Source organism: Protopterus annectens, chromosome 2.part0 (genome assembly GCF_019279795.1).
Source record: "Protopterus annectens isolate FY-2018-M chromosome 2.part0, PAN1.0, whole genome shotgun sequence".
Taxonomy (NCBI): domain Eukaryota; kingdom Metazoa; phylum Chordata; order Ceratodontiformes; family Protopteridae; genus Protopterus; species Protopterus annectens.
In genome coordinates this window covers 901090973-901112028 of record NC_056728.1, presented here as the reverse complement: position 1 = coordinate 901112028, position 21056 = coordinate 901090973, and the positions used below count along the sequence as shown (strand labels likewise).

At 36.7% G+C, this 21056-nt stretch overlaps 1 protein-coding gene across 7 annotated transcripts in view; it reads right to left on the bottom strand.

Annotated features, from left to right (window-relative positions):
• The window catches only part of LOC122793286 (A-agglutinin anchorage subunit-like), a 1003124-nt gene that overhangs the window by 435415 nt on the left and 546653 nt on the right, over positions 1–21056 (bottom strand). For 6 of the 7 annotated variants that reach the window (XM_044061154.1, XM_044061150.1, XM_044061151.1 and 3 more), the window contains one exon: positions 12–110. The exons of the other annotated variant lie outside the window; for it this stretch is intronic. In XM_044061154.1, coding sequence (XP_043917089.1) covers positions 12–110 — 99 coding nt within the window. The remainder of the gene's footprint in view (positions 1–11; positions 111–21056) is intronic. 7 annotated transcript variants of the gene reach the window in all.

Genomic DNA, 21056 nt, shown 5'->3' with positions numbered 1-21056 from the left:
GGTTTACTTACTGCTGCCATTTTCTGAGCTTGCAGTAGTGGTATCAGATGCTTCTTTGCTGTTTGTAGATACAATTGAGGAAGTAGTAGCAGTGGTCTTACTTTGTTCTTCTGTAACAGAGAAAATCAGGTTTATTTGGTGTCAGTCTGCTTCTCTAACACATTAGTAAGCCACATTGTTAGCAACTTATACATTCAGTTCTTGTTGTTTTACTTGTTGTTCAGATGAAGATTAGCTAGCTTAAAAAGGATCTCTTATCACACTTGACAAACTGGCAAAATTATGGAAAACAGCATACATATATTGCCTTTGTTTTAATATTTGTACAGCCAAAATTAAAAATATATAGGTCCATTTGCCTGTACACATGCCCTAACAGCAGGAGAAACAACAAAATTATTGTGTTTTCCATTTACTAAGCACTCAAGTAATACAAAACCAACCTCTAGAAACATCATCTGCATCCTTTCATTGTATGTGTGTCTTATAATGTTGCTACACTCTGTATCATGTAACTGTTAATGGCACACTCAAATAACAATCAAATATCAAGAAGTTGATCAGCAAGGTATGACTGGCATTTTCTAATGTATGCATATTATGTCTGCGTAACTATAGTCATTTGCAAGTGAGAAGCAACTACTGAATGTCTGTGTGTGTGTGTGCGTGTGCGTGCGTGTGTGCATGTGTGTGTGTGTGCGCGTGTGTGTGTGTGTGTGTGTGTGTGTGTGTGTGTGTGTGTGTGTGTGTGTGTGTGTGTGTGTGTATGTGTGTGTGTGTCTAAGATATATATACAAAAATATAAATAGATTCATTGATATATATTTATATATATATATATATATATATATATATATATATATATATATATATATATATTTACACATAAACATATAGCTATCTTATATTTATATCTATCTATATATATATATATATATATATATATATATATATATATATATACACACACACACACACACATATATAAAGAGAGAAACATAGAAAGGTGGAAGAGGCATGCACACTGGTTTGCTTTGATCTTTACTAGCCATAAGAGATATGTACCAAATCAATGCTATCTAATCAATTGGAGAGTATCAATCTGCAATATTCGTGTTTAAGTTTTCCCAAGTCCAAACCAAATAAACTTTGGTTTGTTTATTATAACAGACAACAACTAATCATATTATATATCAAAATATGTCTCCTCACAAACATACACACATGCACGTACACTGTTCATGGTTACCAGCTGAAGTATGGCAAGTGTGTGAAGGCATGACAAAATTTGCATACTTCATATTGCAGGTACAAATAATGAAACTGACAAGATCAAACTACTTAAAAAGTATCACACCACTGCTAGCTTACAACATTTACCTATCTAAACCCATATTTTACAAAATATTTAAATTATTTTATCACTTTGCTTCATAAAAGAAATAATCTTGTTCCATATCTTGAGTCTTATTATTTAACATAAAATGTATAAATTTAGAGTAAAAATAATGAAAATGTAATATTTAAATCATGAGTAGTCAATCAGTCAAGTACCTGGCATTATTCAGTTTGGTAAAAGATCTCTTTTCAGTACTAGGGGCTTAATGAAGTCAGCTTCCTCCTGTTTGAAAGACATTTCAGACTGCAAGAAACATAAGACATGTATTCTTTCCATATAAGGTTGTTGTTGTTGTGTCTTTTGGCTTTTCCCAGTTAGGGGTCGCCACAGCGGAACTCCAGTCCACTAATGATTGGCAGTAGATTTTTACGTGCCAAGTTGCCAGCTCTAACGCACAACCTTCACCGAAGGTATGCCCATTCACGCATGTCTCCACACAAAAGACGCTTTAGCTGAGAATCGAACAGGACAACGTCTTACTGTAAGGTGACAACGCTACCGCAGCATCACCATCGCAGTCTTTCCATAGCTTCTCTTCCATTTTACTTTGATATGTTTTCTCTGAAACCCCTGTCATGTGGGGGAGGAACATGTCATACTGTGAGGCACAGCGTGATATCATACACTGCTGTTGAACAGAGTGCCCAGTGCCTGAAGTCACAGGTTCAACCCAAGTGTTGAGTGAGTGTAAGTTGTCCAAGTCAAGGAAATGCAATTATGATTTGACACATATATTAACAAGTAACATACAGTATATACTTGCCTGACTTGTAGGCATATCCAAAAGCTACAGCTGGCCAATAGTGGCATCCATGCACTCAGTATGGTGGGATGGTATTTGGGAACTATCAAGGTGACTAACCCTATAGATTAACTGATAAGTAAGAATATATATGCTATCGCTACCACTGTCAGCCTTCTTGCTCCTTAGAGGGTCTATGAATGGGCTGTCTCCCACAAAAAGAATTTGTAGAACAACCAAAAGACAAAAGGTTTAGAAGGCAGACTCAACAATTTCTAAATTATTAAAGGAGGACTTACTGAAGAAGTAATGGCCTAGTCAGTAATAGATGGTAAAGGTGCAAACTAATAACCAAATGATCATAGCAGAAATATCTATAGTGGGGACAGTTTTGATGCAAGCACTAGAAAAGCCATACCTCTAATAGCTGGGCTTTGATCACAGCATTTATCAAAAGGAAGTGACCTGCCTGAGTGAAGAAGATAATGCCATTGGCAATCGTCTTGATAAAGATTTACTTGGTGGCTACCAGTCCTTCTTTCATAAAGAAAATACCACAAAGAGCTATGATTTGGAGTTTTCGTAAAGAAAAGGAGATGAACGGATGTTCCTTCTTCCTTCCTGAGCTTTTGCACATGATTCGGTTAAAACATGAGCTGGTAGTACATATTCATTATGTGATGGTCTCTTTCTGTTCTTCCTTCAGACCTGGTGAAGCAAATATTATAGACAGAAAAACTGGTTTATGGATAATTCTTTGTTTCAGAAACATAAGGGTTGGTTCTGGGGACAAAACGTATTGTGAAAGACTGGATAAAACTGTGTAGAGCTAGGCAAAAACTAAACCAAAAAAAGAAAGCACAAAGAAGAAAAGTACTCAGAACTACTTACATATCATTATACAGCTTTTCGTGTTCTCTGCTGTATCAGCACACATTGGCATGCAAATATATTATTTAGTATTTTACTTCTTTGAATTTTCTTTATTTTTTTAACTTACAAATTAGATACAGTTGCCACATTATAAAGGCATGCAGCTCTAGAGTCATACAAGGATAGGTGATGACCACTTGGAAAAGAATTTCCCAAGATATAAACTGTAATGCCTTTGAATTGGAGGCTAGAAATGGGGATATGGAAACCTGTCAGTCATGGAGTTCAGATTGCGCTATGTAGAGGAGTTTCATAGGTTATAGGTTTATAGGTGAGTACTAGGTTAGCTGCCCTTGTGGTCCACTTTAAGCCTAGCCAGTTTTCCTTTTTTGTGCTCAAATTAACCTGTTCCATTTGGTTATAGATTTGCTGTACCCATCACATGGTTGATAATTAAATATTTTTCCTAATGAGAATAAATGGGCTGATACAGTAGATAATTTGAGGGGAACCATGCATGGAATAAAGCATTTAGGAGCTGCCACTAGTACAAGGGCCATCCCAGGGTAAATTTCTTGTTTCCCATTCACAGATCTAAGTTGCGGTTGAAAATGGGCATGGATGAACTTTGTTTTATGATAATGGAGAGATGTTCCACCGTAGTGATATCTCCTGCGAGATATACTTATGCCTCCAAACCATTCTATTAATGTTGCAAAAGGGTTATAGAGGCCTAGACCAAGCATTTCTGATGCCATTGACTTTCTGATGTGCAGTAAATCCATCAGTAATGGGTTAGAGGATACCTTGTATGCCAGACACAAGTCACCTCTTAGCAATCTGTTGGATACAGAGTATAGTGACAGGGCTTTGAATTGGTCCATGTAAACCATGTTGTTTAGGCACTGTATCCCTTTATGTATCTCTGTGGGTGTTACAGTTGTTGCATATGTCTGTACAGATAGATGCCAAAGGAGCATTATATTCAATCACTGGCATAATGAGGGCTGAGTGGAGGGGGACAATGACAGCCCTAGATCTAGACACAATCCCTTTGTTTATAAGCTGTGCAATATAGAATGACTTTCTTACAACAATAAACATAGGCTGATCACAGTTAAGTCAGTGTCAACATAAGTTCCCAAATCCCAAAGAACTGTGTCAACTGATAGAGGAGTATTGTCAATGAGGTAGTTCCCTGTGGTAGATGACTTCCTAAAGGATACAGTGATGCATTTTTGGCATTTAGTTTCAGTACATGATTTTGGTACCAGTTATTTATTTGAGACAAAAAAATCTGCAAGATGGCTAGGTCATTTGGGGATGCTGTGACTGCTTCTAGCTTGCAGTCATCTGTAAACTTAATCAGCCAGAACACTTTAGTATTGGCTTTTACTTCAGAAAAGTAGATGCCAAACAGGAGTGGTCCCAGCACAGAACACTGGGGGGACTCCACTGGTGACTGGTCTCTTTGTGGAGTTAACTTCCCCTATTCTGATTATCTGCATCATATCTATGAGCCAGTTGGAAATCCAGTGGATGGCATAGGAGTTTATTCCCAGTTTATTTAAACTTTCAACTATGCCTGAAAAGAGAATTATGTTAAGAGCTTTGGTTAGTTCAAGGTATACAGTTTATACCATTTTGCATTCATTCTATGAGACTCACAAGAGACACAGCTTTGGTCTCTTTCCTAGTTTAAATATGCAATTAAAAGCAGAATATAGTTCCAATACAGTGCAATAAAAATATACCACAAAATAAAAAAAAAACAAAAGAAGGCAATTAAGCAATACAAATTACAAGAAAGCAATACAAGTAAAGCAAGCTAACATTTTGTTCACAGCAATCTATGGCAGTGTCTGAGTGAGTTTTTTCCAATAAAGTCTTGAAATGTTTTATTTTACCCCTTAAATGGAAGGTTTAGTTTCCAGCTCCTCCCTTAATTCACAAGTAAATAACATTAATTGACATGTTCTAATTTCTGTGGGACTCACAAGAGACAAAGATCTGTTCTGCTTCCTAGTTTTAATAAGCAATTGAAGCAAAATACAATTAAAATGCAGTGTAGTGAAAATACAACACAATATACAGAACAGAAGAAGGCAATGAAGCAATACAAATTACAAGAAAGCAGTATTAGAAAAAGAAACTAACCTTTCCCCAACAGCAGTTTGTCAGAGTCAAACGTATTCTCAGTGGAGCTTGACACAGGAAGTTTGACATTGAATAATTACATAGCTGTCACTTGACCACCCCATACACACACAAGTTCCCCATGGTGGGACATGAACCTCTTACCTATTTAGGTATACAATCTAGGGAGCCCAGTGTTAGTTGCAAGCATCACAGGAGAAGTTAAAACAACTGCAGTAGTAATGCTGCTACAGCTTTGGGATGTGGGTACAGCATACTTATGGTGGAAGTGGGTGAAGTTGAATTTCCTCCGCAGAATCACTTTAAAATGAAACTGTTTTACATTGTTTCTGCAGTTGTCAGTAAAGGTGGTGGTACTGTGTCTATAGTGGCAGACATCTAAGTGTTGAACAGTCAAAGCAAACCTACTCATTCACAACATTACTAACAAGTATATCAAAGGGAACATTGAAAGTTGATGATGGCTGCACCTATACTTCAATATGCAGCATTCATGGCTCAAAATTGAACCAGTGGTTTTATACTACATTGTCTGGAGGGGCCGCTGTCCACAAGTAATAAAGATAGTCAAAATACAATCATCAGGATAATTATTGGCTAACTGTGATTCTTCAACCAGGAAGATGATTGCAGTATTGGCAAATATGCATTTCTTTGTAACTGACAGGAAACTTTTGCACTTCTTTAGCTCTCTGATATAAATCTGCTCAGGTGACAAACATACACCTGTAGCCACAAAGGTGGTCTTAATTTATCTGTGTAGTGTAGGAGTTTGAATTAGCCTTCATTTGTGCTAATGTACACCTGCAAAGAACTGCAGAAAAATGATACACAAATGCAAATAAGATTCCAAATTTCATTATCTTAATATCTTTTTCAGTCTAGTCATGATGAATGTATTAAAATATGAGTACATTCCTACATATGTTAACTATCAAAACAGCTGTGGTTTACATGTTAAATTCAGATTTTCTACTCATTTCAAAAGTCTGTCTGACAAACCAATCTACAGGCAACAAATTAAATATTGGTCTTGTCGCACTGGAAAAAAGAAACTAAAGCATGATGTGTATAATCTGTGTTGGTAAGGCACATATATATATATATATATATATATATATATATATATATATATATATATATATATATATATATATATGGGTCTACTACAGATGATCAAAGTTTTAAAACTTTGAATTTCATATGGCTGAGACCATATGATCGAAGTTTCAAAACTTCAAACTCCTGAAAGAAAAAGAAAAACAAAACAAAAACAATTCCTGGTCATTTCTGTAGGGGGGAAAGTCTACCTGCACTGTGCCCCCCACACCCCCTGCTATTTAAATATACCAACTCCAAGGTCACACTAAAGTGAGGAAAAGGGAAAATTTCCCATTTCGCAGTGTATGGAGATCTCCATTCAGAACAGTCAAAGTTTTAAAACTTTGATCATATGGTCTCGGCCATATGAAATTCGAAGTTTTAAAGCTTCGATCATCTGAAGGGGACATATATATATATATATATATATATATATATATATATATATATATATATATATATATATATATATATATATGTATATATATATATATATATATATATGTAGATATATATATATATATATATATATATATATATATATATATATGGATATAGATATATTGATTATAGATATATAGCTTTACAAACAAATATATTTATTTATTTGAATTTGTCCTGAAAGCTCCACAAACTGAGCAAAACTGGGCATAAGTAAAATACAACATGTTGTGCAAACATTTTTAAACAAAGTCATACAAGGGTATGAAGTGTAAATCATGTTATTAAGCAATGTAACAGAAAAAATTATATGAAAAGTAATTTAGCTAAATGGAATTTATCAATGAGGCAAGTGTTGCAATGATCCAACAAAAGGAGTACACTGATAAGTACAAAAAACAAAGAAAATGTCCACAGAGCAAACAGCAACATCAAAAAACAAATGTATTGAAACAGTACCTGTGCACTTTCATTCCAACAACTTAATTAGAGTAAAAAGTGTACCTAATGCCCCACATATTTAAAATGTATGACCCAATCACAATAGAAGAAGTAAATTAATGCAGCTAAATCAATTATCTCTTAAAGGTAAAATCCAATAATGTTAAAGTATATGCAGTTCTGAAGTGAATGATAGATAGGCACGTAAATAGTAGTGACAAAAGAAAAAAATGAAAATAAAAGAGAAATCACAAAAATAAAATAAATACATCTTCACAATCCAATCACAAATTCATAACTCTAAGTTTAAGCACACTGCTGATGAAAATAATGTCATTTAAACCAGGAAAAACACTGGAATTAAGTTTAAGCTGCCAACAAATTTCATGAAACTCAACCATATTGTTGGTATTCGCCCTCTGGGGTTGTTTTGTATGAACTCCAATATAAAAACACAAACATCTTAAACTCATTATAAACTAAACTGTGCTTGTATAAAACATTGGTGCTTTTTTCTTTTTTTAATATCATAATAGTGTTCTTGGATTCTGTCTTTTGGTTTCAAAGTTGCTTTGCCTATATAATAAGTAGGGCAGGAAACATACTGTGCAAGGTACATGACCATAGAGCATTCAAAGTTCCCTCTGTAGGGACAAGGCAGAGTCCTTTTGAATCCTTCAACATTAATGTATGGGTCTTTGTGAATGTGACAACATTGCTTACAGTGACCACATTTCTTCATTTGTTTGTGCTTACTTAAAGAAGTAGTCTGTTCCATTTCCAATAAATGTTGATGCGCCAACCTCAGCTGAAAACTATTCATGGAAAATCCCCTAGCTTCTCCTTTATTTCTCCAGTGAAACTTAAATTCCAATTGTCATGGAAAGTCTTTACATATTTGTAGGAATCACAAGCATAGGGGAACAGAAAAGACAAAATGTGGTGTAATTTATTGTTGTAGGTAGAATTAATGTCTTGAGAAGTAGTCCTGTCAGAAGTAGTTGGTTTGCCCAACAAGGGGCAAAACTTAGAAATTCTACCTCTAACCACTTCTCCTTTGATGTTTAACAATAAATTATTGGGATAGCCTGGAACAATAAATAAAGTAATCAGGAACTCTAATGCATTCAAAAAATAGCTGTCCAGCTGACAGTATAGATTATCTGGATGTTAACATTGGGAAAACAAAGTCCTCAAAAATTACATCGCTAACATTTTCCAAAAGAAAATGTTTTCCAGCTCATATTTACATTTTGATAGCTGTCATCAACCCCATCATAAGAGAGAATTATAGTCAAGAGCCAGATGGTTCATTCACCTGTTTAGACCCATTAGTGTGGACAGCTAATTTTTCAATTAGTTAGAGCTCCTGATTACTTTATTTATTGCTCGAGGCTATCCCAGCAGTTTATCATTAAACACCAATGTGTATGTGCCATACCTCTCAACCTGGAAACATGAAAAATCTGGACAAAGGCTCATGAAAAAGTAGGTACAACTGGCGAAAAATTGGGATACTGATTAACATAACATTTACATACATAAACATGTAACCCCACCCACTCCAATGGAATTGTGGCATACCAACATGAAGATTGAAGTCACTAAATAATAAATAATGGCAGACATTTGAATTTCAGACTTCATATCCCTCAGGAAATACATAATAATGTAAAACCTGTTATTCTAGCAACTATCTGAGTTTACCGGAGCAATATTTAAACTCTGTCCCTATATTTGGGACTTTGTCCCACCATTATTTTTGGCTTTGTCTAGATTTCTTGCTCTGAGAGATTGAGAGGTATGTGTTGGGGTTATGGATGTAAGAGAGAGCAAACTAGAAAAATGCTATTGTCCCGGTCCCCTTCAGTAACACACAACACATCAAATGACATTTGACGACCTTTATTAGATTTCCATAAAATAGCTTTGATCACCAACTTTATTAATTACCACTATTCATGATATAATTGATTCTAAATACAGCATAACATTCTTGTAATGTTAATCAGGGCAGTGTACCTACTCACCCTGCCCCAGTAAGCAGGGTCCATACCTCTACTCACTTACTTTACTTATGAAGCAACGTCCCATCTCACTTCATACACCATTCATTGTAATGTTAATTAGGGCAGCGTACCTACTCACCCTGCCCAACAAGCAGGGTCCATACCTCTGCTCACTTACTTTACTTATGAAGCAGCATCCCAACTCACTTCATACACCATCCATTGAATTACCTTCCACCAAATAAGCACCATCCTTACCTTGCTTGTCTATTCAGCAAGCTTCCTCCAGCTACTCATTTCCTTTCCCAGATCCTTGAAATTAACATCCAGATATCAGAGGGGGAAAAGAAGAGGGCAAGCCTATCCCTCTTCTCCACCAACCAGCCTGACTAGGCTGTTCCCCCTCCCTTCTACCCAAAATTGTTCAACCCACTTCCATTAAAGGGAAAGGTCAAGCCAAACATCATTTGCTGTACCTATCATCTGTAAAGCACCTTAGAATCCCATCATAAACCCCTTTGCCATGCCATCGCTAAAACACACCCTAATGAAACTAAATAAAGTAAGATTACCATGACCCCATTGTAAGACCGGAACATCCACACCAAGAGAACACATACCCTTTTAGCTCACTGCCTTCAAAGCTGAAATCATGGCTCATCCTGAATGTATTGACAGCCTATAACCACAACAAAACCACAAACTATAACCCCTTGAACTCAAGAGAGTACCCTGTCAAACAAATAGTAGCAAGTTTCACCCCCAATACCCTGTTGACCATAGCATATCACCTTAGCCCATCCACTACCCAGTTCTATATGTACAACAACTCCATTACCATAAGGATTAGTCTAACTCCAAAACTTTAATGTCAAAACTTTAGATGGTAGAAATCCAGCATCCCTTGACCTAGTTCCTGAAAGCTCACCTATGCTCAACAATGAAATACTCTACGAGCCAAGCCATATATACCCCCCAGTTCATTCATTGCCAAGCCATTCTTAACCTCTGTTTGTCCCTAGCCTTCCCCTCAAAAGCTCTTTCCTTATGTTACCTATACAGCTAGTATCCTACAGCTGCCTTATCCTGCAACCAGATGTCCTTAAACCTTATAACTCCCCTGTAACAATGCACCCAGTTTCTAAAACTACCCCAACACAGCCACCTACCTACCATGCTTCCTAAAACCCTATCTACAAAATTCGCCCAAACCCCAAGTGAAATGATCCTTATGCTATTCTGTAAAACCTTAACTTGGTATGTAACATCAACACTACCTACTCGAGACAAACCTGTCACCCCAAAATGCCACCTGTTAGGAACAAACTCCAGCATCATGTCAATCCCTCCTTGGCCCTTCCCTCACATACGGTTCAAACAACTGGATGAGTGAAAACAATCACCCAAGGTTCCAATTGCATACCACCCTTCCCAAACAATCCCTTTTACTTGCCCAATGACATGCAGAACCTGAAAACTTCAAAATGCCTTTTACCAACCACCTTGCCAACACCAACTACCCATATCAACAGTAAGGCACCTAAACCCCATGATGGCTTTTAGCAGTCTGACCCCTCTTTGTTCTATCAATACTCTTGAATGCCACCAGCAATATACCAAACTGAAAATGCCCTATGTCACTGGTCTAAACAAGATTATACCAAAATGAAAATGCCCTATGCCACCTGGTCAAAACAAGATTAGTGACATGCCAACCCCCTCCAGCATGTATAAATTAAACCATACCTTTTCTCTCCTTCAAATACCATAAATCAGACCACACTTCCATGCAATGATACCCATGTAGCTCACAACTTGACCCACTTACTCTGCACATCCCGGTAATCCCCTATCCCTGAAGGCTGCAACCCTACCCAACCCCAGCTATCAATGATATAATGTAAATTCACTCCTGATGCTCCCCACCCAAAACAAGCAAAACAAACCATTATGCTGTAATTACTGGGAAGAAAATATAACAAACAATTCCACATGCAGCTGCCTTGCTGAAAGACCATGACCTCTTTTCATACCACTCCATAAACCAACATCATCCTTGACCCCTTTTCATATCTGTCGAAGTCACCTTACTTCCACCTATCAAGTAATGCCCGGCAGTCCATCTCCAATTGCAACCTCCGAGGGATCTATAAAAGGAAAAACTGTAAATATTTCATTCATGCATAATCACAACTACTAATGCCAGTATACACCACTACTGGCATATCTCCTACATTTACTGCTTAAAATGCAGATACTACCACATACAAAACATCAATGAAACTTAAGATGCATTAGAAAAATACCCGTAAAATTTCCCGCACTTCAGATTCATGATACAACTGACATTGCATTAAAGTACTATTCTATAAATTCAATATCACTCTTTCCCCAACCAAGTAAAACATTACCAAACCTGAGGAGTAAATTCCCCCCCTCACGGTTTTACCTATAAAACTTTTTGAACCCAGGCAACAATCACCCACGTCCTTCTTAACTAAAACATGCAGTGCACTCTAGATTAAGGAACCTTACAACCTTGCAAACTCAGCAAAACCTTAAAACCATTAACCTAGTAACACTTCTCCCATCAGAAAGAATGCAGAACTACCCCTAAGCAAATATTAAACCCTGCTATAACTTACCCTCAACATGCCTTATCCTCCCTAGGCCTTATACTACCCAGCTGAATCAACCTTAAAATTGCCTTAATGAATACAAAATAAACACGTTTAACATACCATCTACCAGACATCAACCCAGCCTTCCCAGCAGAGTACCTAAACTCCAAATACAAGTGCATCCCCATATGAATCATTACTAATCCAAGGCCTACCTGCAGAAGCAGTACCTACAGGTCGTCTTGGACGTAAACTCACACTAACAAGTTCACGCCAAAATGTGATTGCTTAACCCAACTACACTAGACTAAACCTCTTAAGCCCCTCCCCATCATTATCTCATTTCCTCCCAACCATCTCTGCCTCCACTTAACCCTTTCACCTCCACAACCCACTTAACACCCCTTAATATTAACCTAACCCCCCATGAAGATGTCCCGGGACAACTTAGTTTGTTGCCAAACTTCATTTATGCATTCAACTTGTCCTTCTCCCACCCCAGAAATCAGACTGTGCTTATGTATTCTCTAGCAGAGATCTTCATTACTATTATAGTTTACCCAGGAAAAAGTAGATTTCTTTGCCAGCACTTGAGCACAATAACAGAACCATACATCTTAGATGTACCTGGTTTTGGATTAAAAGTTTACTCTTCTCTTTTCCCTCCTAAAAGGGTTAATTTTGGCATAAAAGGCAATGGATACTGAGAAGAGTCCATGTTGCTGTTCTCACTTTCACAGGCAAGTGACTGTCTATGTCAGACAACCATTACTCGGGAGTACTTATTCATTTGCTCAGTTCATGGTCTGGGGGATATATAGAGGGCTCTGTGGTAAATATTTTCATAGCCCCATGGCTGTAACACTTACCTTAACTCACAACAGATAGTGTACTGTTCCAAGCAAAGCTAAGACGTGTTACTAAAAAATAAATAAGGAGCTCTTCACAAGTAAATAAATAAACGTAATTCTGACATAGAGGAAGGTTAAAACACTTGTCAGTGTAACATTTCAGTCACTCTTTTGGAGAAGTTGTGCCACATCTTTTTACGTTTACTGTTCCATTATCTAAATTCTATCCTGAAACAAGAGTTCTGCACTTACACTGTAACCACATTTCTCCTGTTCAGGTATTGCTGAGTGGGTATTAATTCTCCTGCAGTCCACCAATTATGTCAAACTGCTTGTTTTGTCTTACAGGTGCATACCTGATCGGTCATATTTTTGGTTATAGTCTTAAAAGTGAACTCCTATATTACCCCCATACAAAGTTATTGGTAGTAGTAACCATGTATGAAGATTGTAGTTACATCAGGTGAGTGAAGTAAGTAAAAAAACATTCCCTTTTCTGGTCTGCTGGCATGTGTTTTAGTGACACTGAAATGGCGAATCCTAATCTTGATAGTTGCAAAGCAATAAAATAAAAAAAACTTTAACTGAAAATTTGTATTTGTGTATTACTGCATTTTCTTTCGGAAATGTCAAAGGTATAATATTCCAAGTTCAGTCAATATAAAAACACATCCCCCATACCAATACGTTGCACTGGGTTTCATGGTCATGCCCTCCCATGCCCAGACTTTATCATTAGCCGAGGAATTGTAGTGATGATCATATTAACACCTCCTCTCCACCATCATCTTTGTTATTACCAAATTAAGTGGAACCCTGATCATAGTCTGGCTTTCCTGCAGACAATTGTATGGTGAGCCAGCAAATAGTGTAGACACCTGAGTTTTATAAGCAGTTGAGTAATTGGAGGAACTGACCTTGGTTGGAGGGAGTAAATGACCAAATCAAGATGGAAGAAAATACGTAGTTCTGCACATTAGTGCAATTCTGCAATATATTATTTTTAATCAGTAGTACCTACCTGGATAAAAGCAAGATTGATAAAAAACAAACAGTGTCTGTGTTCAGGCTGCAGCATGTAATTCCATAATCTAATAATAAAAGTGAGGTGTAGCTAGTTTATTGTGGCTGGTCTGCATGTTCCTGTTCCCACATTAGCCTTGATGTTACCTACAGTCCCCGTCCCAGTCTCAGAGTTCAACAGGCAGTCAGGCTCTGCCTCACGAAGCTGATGTCATCACGCATGCCCCTGCTGACATTGCGGGATATGTTGGCGATTCATGGTGATGTCAGCCATAATTTAAAATTGTAAATAAAAAATAAAAAAGATCAGGAATTTCAGGGGCCACTCAGAAATTCATGGCACCCCATTATTTTGCCCTCAAAACTGGTAAATACTGAGGAATTTGGTATGGTTGATATATATATAAACAGAGAGAGAGAGAGAGAGAGAGAAACATAGAAAGGTGGAAGAAGCATGCATACTGCTTGCTTTGATGTTTATTGTCATAAGGGGTCTGTACCAAATGAGAGCTATCTAATCAATTGGAGAGTATCAATTTGCTCTATGAATGCTTGAGTTTTCCAAATTCTATACACTTTAGTTTATTTAAATATTAGAGCAAACAGCAGTTAATCATATTATATATCAAAATCTATCTCCTCACAATCACACACACACACTGTTCATGGTTTAGAGTTATAAACATCTAATTACCAGCTGATGTATGGCAAGTGTGTGAAGTCCTGACAAAATCTGCATACTTCATATTGCAGGTACAAACAATGAAACTGACAAAATCACACTACCTAAAAAGTATCACAATATTGGTAGCTTATAGTATTTGACCTGTTTAAATCAAAATTTTACAAAATATTTTAATAATGTTATCACTTTACCTCATAAAAGAAATAACGTTGTTCTATATCTTGAACTTTATTATTTAACACTGAATATGTAAGTTTACAGTAAAAATAATATTAAAATAATATTTAGATTGTAAGAACAGTCAAGCAGTTGGCATTATTCAGCTTGGTAAAGGATCTCTTTTCAGTACTAGGGGCTTAATGAAATCAGTTTCCTCTTGTTTGAAGGGTGTTTCAGACTGCAGGAAACATAAGACATATATTATTTCTATATAAGCAGTAGTTTTACCAACACAAACCCATTCGGAAACGTAAAACCATGAACATATGTTCAACGAATTTCACAAAACAAGCTGAAATTTTTATTGAACAAATACGTTGTACATCCAAAAGTTAAGCGCTTTCACTTGCAAACTGCAAGCTTCATCAGAACAAACAACAGTGAACTTCTCAACTTCTAAATAAACTTTTTTGGTGCCAACAAGTCAACAATACTTTTTCTTTTAAAGACATATGACACCAACAAATAAGCACAATAGTGTACAAACAAATAACTTAACATACGATTCTCATTACTCACAAATATTCGTGTTATATGTATATGAAACAACTATATGAATAAACATACTAAAAACGTGTATATATATAAAACAAATAAAATAAAATAAAATAAAATGAAATAGTATAAAATAAATAATGCTTAATTAATATACGGTGATCGGAACATGTTTTTGCACATCTTCCACTCATACTATCCTATATTGTCCTAAACATGTTAGCCGCAGCCTAGAAATCTCAAAAAATTATCAAATTAACATAAAATGAAAGTTTTATATCATTCCCTATATACAACTGTCCTAATATTGCTGGTGGGAATAAAGTCCCACTACATAAAATGAAATGAAACATATGATGTTACTACGCATGATATATTGTCAACATTCACAAAACTGTTTTGTAAAATGCCAATATACTGTATTGTGAGCTCAATCCATGACTATTAGGGGTTTAATCGAAATAACATCATTAAGAACTGGTGGACTGGAAGAGTCCAAGAATATCTGCCACCAATATCCCTTATATGAAAGGAGGCCCTTAAAGTCTCCCCCCCTAATATCAGTCTGAACACTGTCAATTATAGCAATCTTGAAATGGTGCCTATCTCCACATTTCTTTATATGTCTATATAATGTGTTTTTTTTAATCTTTTGTCCTTATACTGTAAAGGTGTGCATATATCCACTTATTAAATTTCCTTTCAGTTTTACCTATATAATATCCAGGACATACCATGCACTTAGCCAAATATACAATCATTTTAGTACAATAATTTCCCTGCTTAAATTTAATTCTTGTGCTATTGATATTCTCCAGCACCAAACTTTTTTCCTGGAAAATAAAATTACATTGTTTGCAATTTCCACACTTTTTTGTATTATTGTTGTGGCACAGTGATTTCCAATTACTTCTCTCTAAGTAACTCTAAGTAACTCTTAATATTATTGCCCATCTTGAACACAAACTTGGGACCTGGCCCCAATAATCTAACTAGTTCCTCATCAATTGAAATAATGTTCCAATTTGTTGTCATGATGTTTTTGACTTTACCAACATATGGTCCATATTCCAACACACATCTTTTACCATATGATGAACTATCCTCCAAAGTTTGCACTGTTAAATCATCAGTCATCCCTGATTCAAATTGGATGCCTAACAGGGCTTTATATTTACATCCCCATCCTTTAATAACTAATTGGCTAATTCTGGTCATCATCTTTACATCATATCCTCTGTCCTTAAACATTGTCGTGATGTGTGCCACTTCCTCTAACATATCTTCATATACTGAGGTCATTCTGATGGCACGTATTATCTGCCCTTCGTAGATGTTGTTAAATTTGTTCCTGGGATGGTTGCTAGAAAATTCGAGATAACTATTGGAAAAAGTATTTTTTGTGTGAATTCTAAATTTAAACCCAATTCCCATTTTGGAAACAAAAGTATCCAAATAGGGTACTCCTTCCTCACTACTACAGGAGGTAAACTTTAAATAACTACTACTCTGATTGAGATGTTCTAAAAATTGATCCAATGTATTTTTACCTCCGTCTCATAGGACGTAAATATCGTCTAAATATCAGGAATAATATATGATGTGTTGCATATAATGACTACTAAACACCTTAGTCTCCTCCCAGTCCAGCATAACCCGATTAGCATATATGGGGGCACATGCTGCCCCCATAGCAACGCCCCTGGTTTGCCTAAGCAGTTCACCTTCAAATTGAATGTAATTATGATCTAGGACAATTGACATCATATCCAACAAAAGGCATGCTTTGTCCCATTCCAGGTCTGCATATTTGTGTATACTATTATCAAACGCCTCTAGACCTTCCATCTTGGGAATGCACGAAAACAGCTGGTGGCAGATATTCTTGGACTCTTCCAGTCCACGAGGTCTTAATGATGTTATTTCGATTAAACCCCTGCTAGTCATGGAATTAACTCACAATTGTTGACAATATATCATGCATAGTAACATCATATGTTTCATTTCATTTTATGTAGTGGGACTTTATTCCCACCAGCAATATTAGGACAGTTTTATATAGGGAATGGTATAGGCTGCGGCTAACATGTTTAGGACAATATAGGATAGTATGAGTGGAAGATGTGCAAAAACATGTTCCGATCACCATATATTAATTAAGCATTATTTATTTTATACTATTTCATTTTATTTTATTTTATTTGTTTTATATATATTCACACGTTTTTAGTATGTTTTTTCATATAGTTGTTTCATATACATATAACACAAATATTTATGAGTAATGAGAATCGTATGTTAAGTTATTTGTTTGTACACTAGTGTGCTTATTTGTTGGTGTCATATGTCTTTAAAAGAAAAAGTATTGTTGACTTGTTGGCGCCAAAAAGTTTATTTAAAAGTTGGGAGGTTCACTGTTGTTTGTTCTGATGAAGCTTGCAGTTTGCAAGTGAAAGCGCTTAACTTTTGGATGTACAACGTATTTGTTCAATAAAATTTCAGCTTGTTTTGTGAAATTCGTTGAACATATGTAGATGGTTTTACGTTTCCGAATGGGTTTGTGTTGGTAAAACTGCTGCTTTACAGAGAGGCGCTCGTCTCAAGACACTGAGGACTGTAACGTTCTGTTTTATTTGTTTGGTTCAGCAGTGCATCGGAACATTATTTTGGCTTTATTATTTCTATATAAGGTACACTATGAGAATGCCCGCTTTGATGAGTCTACTGTTGGATGCAGCACCTGTTCCATTCCACTTTGGTATGCTTACTCTGAAGCCCCCGTTCTGTGGGGGAGGAGCATGTTCTATTGCGAAGCACACTGTGATATCATACACTGCACTTGGATAGAGTTCCCAGACCCTAAACTAAGAGGTTAAACCCAGCTGTTGAGTGAGTATAACTTCTGCAAGTCAAGGAAAAGCAGTTATGATTTGACACATACGTCGTTAATGAGTAATATACGTTATATACTTGCCTGACTTGTAGGCATGTGCAAAAACTACAGCTGGCCAAAAGCACCATCTGTGCACTCAATATGGTGGTATGGTATATGGGAACTATCAAAGAGACTAACCTCATAGATTAACTGATAAGTACAAATATATATATGTTATCAGTAACAATGGGATCCTTCTTGGTCCTTAGAGGGTATATAATTGGACTGATTCTCCTACAGAAAATCCACTAGGTTAGAAAGAATTAGGAGGACAACCAAAAGACTAAAGGTTCAAAATGCTGACTCAAGAATTTCTAAATTATTAAATTAGGACTTACTGAAGAAGCCATGGTCCAGTCAGTAGTACATGGTAAAGGTATAAAGAGATAATTAAATGGTCATTGCAGAAATTTCTACAGTGGTGACATTTTGATGCATGCACTGAAAAGGCCATACCTCTAATAGACTGGGATTATTTTGATATTTTACTTCTTTGAATTTACTTTATTTTTTGAATATAAAGATTAGATGTAGTTGCCAGCTGAGAGGGCTGCGCAGCTCTAGAATCAAACCAGAGTAGGTGATGGCCATTATGAAAAGTTTCTCCCTAGATATAAACTGCAATGCCTTTGAACATGGAGCTTTGAAATGGGGATTGGTAAACTTGTCAATCGTAGTTCAGATCATACTGACTGGTGGAGTTCTTATAAGTGAAAGTTTCATAGACAAGTACTAGGCTAGCTGGCCTTGCAGGCCATTTTAAGCCCAGCCAATTTTCCTTTTTGTACTCAGATTAACCTATCCCATTCAGATATACAGTGACCTTACCCATTCCATGGTTGCAATTAAATATTACCCCTAATAAGAATAACCTGGATTATACCAGAGATAATTTGAGGGAATCCATGCATGGGATAAAGCATTTAGGAGCTGCCTCTGTTCATTTGCAGTGCAGGGGAAGTCCTGGGGTTAATTTTCTGTTATACATCCCTAGATCTAAGTTGGAGTTAAAAATAAACAGGGATGAGCTTTGTTTTATGTGGCTGGGAGTCTGTTCCACTACCTTACTATCCTCTGAGAGATTTACTTATCCCTCCAAACCATTCAGTGGTTGCAGAAGAGGTTTAAATCCCTAGACTGAGTATTTCTGATGCCACTTGATTTGCTGATGTGCAGTAATTCATCAGTAATAGGTCGGAGGATGCCTTGTATGCCAGATGCAAACCACTTCTTAACATCTGTAGGATACAGAGTATAGTTAGAGGGCTTTTTGTCAGTCCCTGAAGGACATGTTTTTTAGGCCTTGTATCTTATTCGTATGATATCTCTGTGGGTATTCCTACAAAGAAATGCCAACAACTTGAGTTTGTTTACAATCTACAAGCATAATTCACTGAAGGTGAATTCAAGTGTAGTTTTAGTTAAGCATTTTCATCCTCACAACATAGGATTTCATCAGAAGTTATGTTGTGAAAATGAAATACACTTGAGTCACTGGTGTTTGTTTTTTCTAGTTGTTGCTATGGCACTTTCCACATTGGAGCTTCGGTTTACAACATTGTGCTTCTGCAGGATTTATTTGTTTTACCAGTGATTTTTTTCCTTTATCTACCACCTTCTTCTTGGTCAGAGATGGAATTTACTTTCAAGGAACTAAATGACCAGCCACTGTTGGCCCACATTCCTGCACATCACTAGATCATGATGGATAGAGAGATAGCTGTCACATGGACTGTGATAGTGGAATAAATGAGGCTGAAATCTCACAGGTATCTGAGTCAGAGCAAAAGCACCTGCAAAACTTACCATGTTGCATAATATCTGGTATCATCCTGATCACATGTAAAACCTTTCCCACATGGCAAAAAGTCTGCCAGATAAAAAAAATTCCTGGTAGCATCTGTCTTTCCTGACTTTTCAGTCGGAAATCCTGCCAGGACTGGAAAGTCTACCATAACAGCAAAACCCTGAGGGGAAAAAAGTTGCCACTCTAAGGATGTCAGACTCCACTGGCTACAGTTGGGAGCTTCCTGTAATGCCAGGCATCTGAAAGTTTGAAACCACATTCTTCCCTGGAACGGTGGGACAATAACAATTAACTTTGGTCATTCATCTCTGAATTTTGCAATTATGCATGTAATCAGAAAGAATCAAATTAAGGATACCAAAGTATCTCTTGTCATGGGCTGGAGAAAGCATCCACCATGAACTGCACCTTGATCAACTGTACATAGCAAAAGAGGAGAAAAGATGGCATTCGTCCAGATGGCAGATATGCCATTCTCTGGAGTGACCTACTTGCAGAATATCAAGACAGCATTTCCACTGTGTCTGCAACTAATATATTAATGATGGCAGAATTACCACGTGCCAACAATCTCCTGTTTTTAGACATAGAGGAGCAAGGCCCTCCATCTTCCACTGCAGTGCACCACTATTTTGTATGATCTTTTTAGCCACCTCATCTCCTGAAACCATTTATTCCACTGATAAATATGTTCCCTCCACTTTCAGATATGTAAGGGCAGCAAGTATGGGAAATAGTCCTTAGTGATCATTGTCTGTTATTCTTCAGGAAGTCAGGAGATTATTTTGCTCCTAAACACTTTCATGTTAGTTGGTTGGTAGGTACAGAAAACTGCCCCTTTTATTAAGCTTACTTTCAATTGTTCACTTTTCTACACAAACTATGCTTAACCAGAAAATGATGCTCGCTCTGCCAGGCATACTCCCACATCTTGCCTTCTTATAAAGAGCTTACTTTGGTGTCTGATGTAGTACTATTGTTTCTGCAGCACGATGCATACTAGGACCTTCCACCATAATGGGCCATCTTGATTTGGTCATTTACTCCCTCCAACCAAGGTCAGTTCCTCCAATTACTCAACTGCTTATAAAACTCAGGTGTCTACACCATATTCTAGACACTACCTTTGCACACCAAAGGACATATTTTTTTTTTACTGTTGCCATGTATCTGTTCTAGCAATACATCATATCACAGCTCATTCTGACCATGAAGAGAAGGAAAATTTCTAAATAGCTTAATTTGTTACTCTGCATT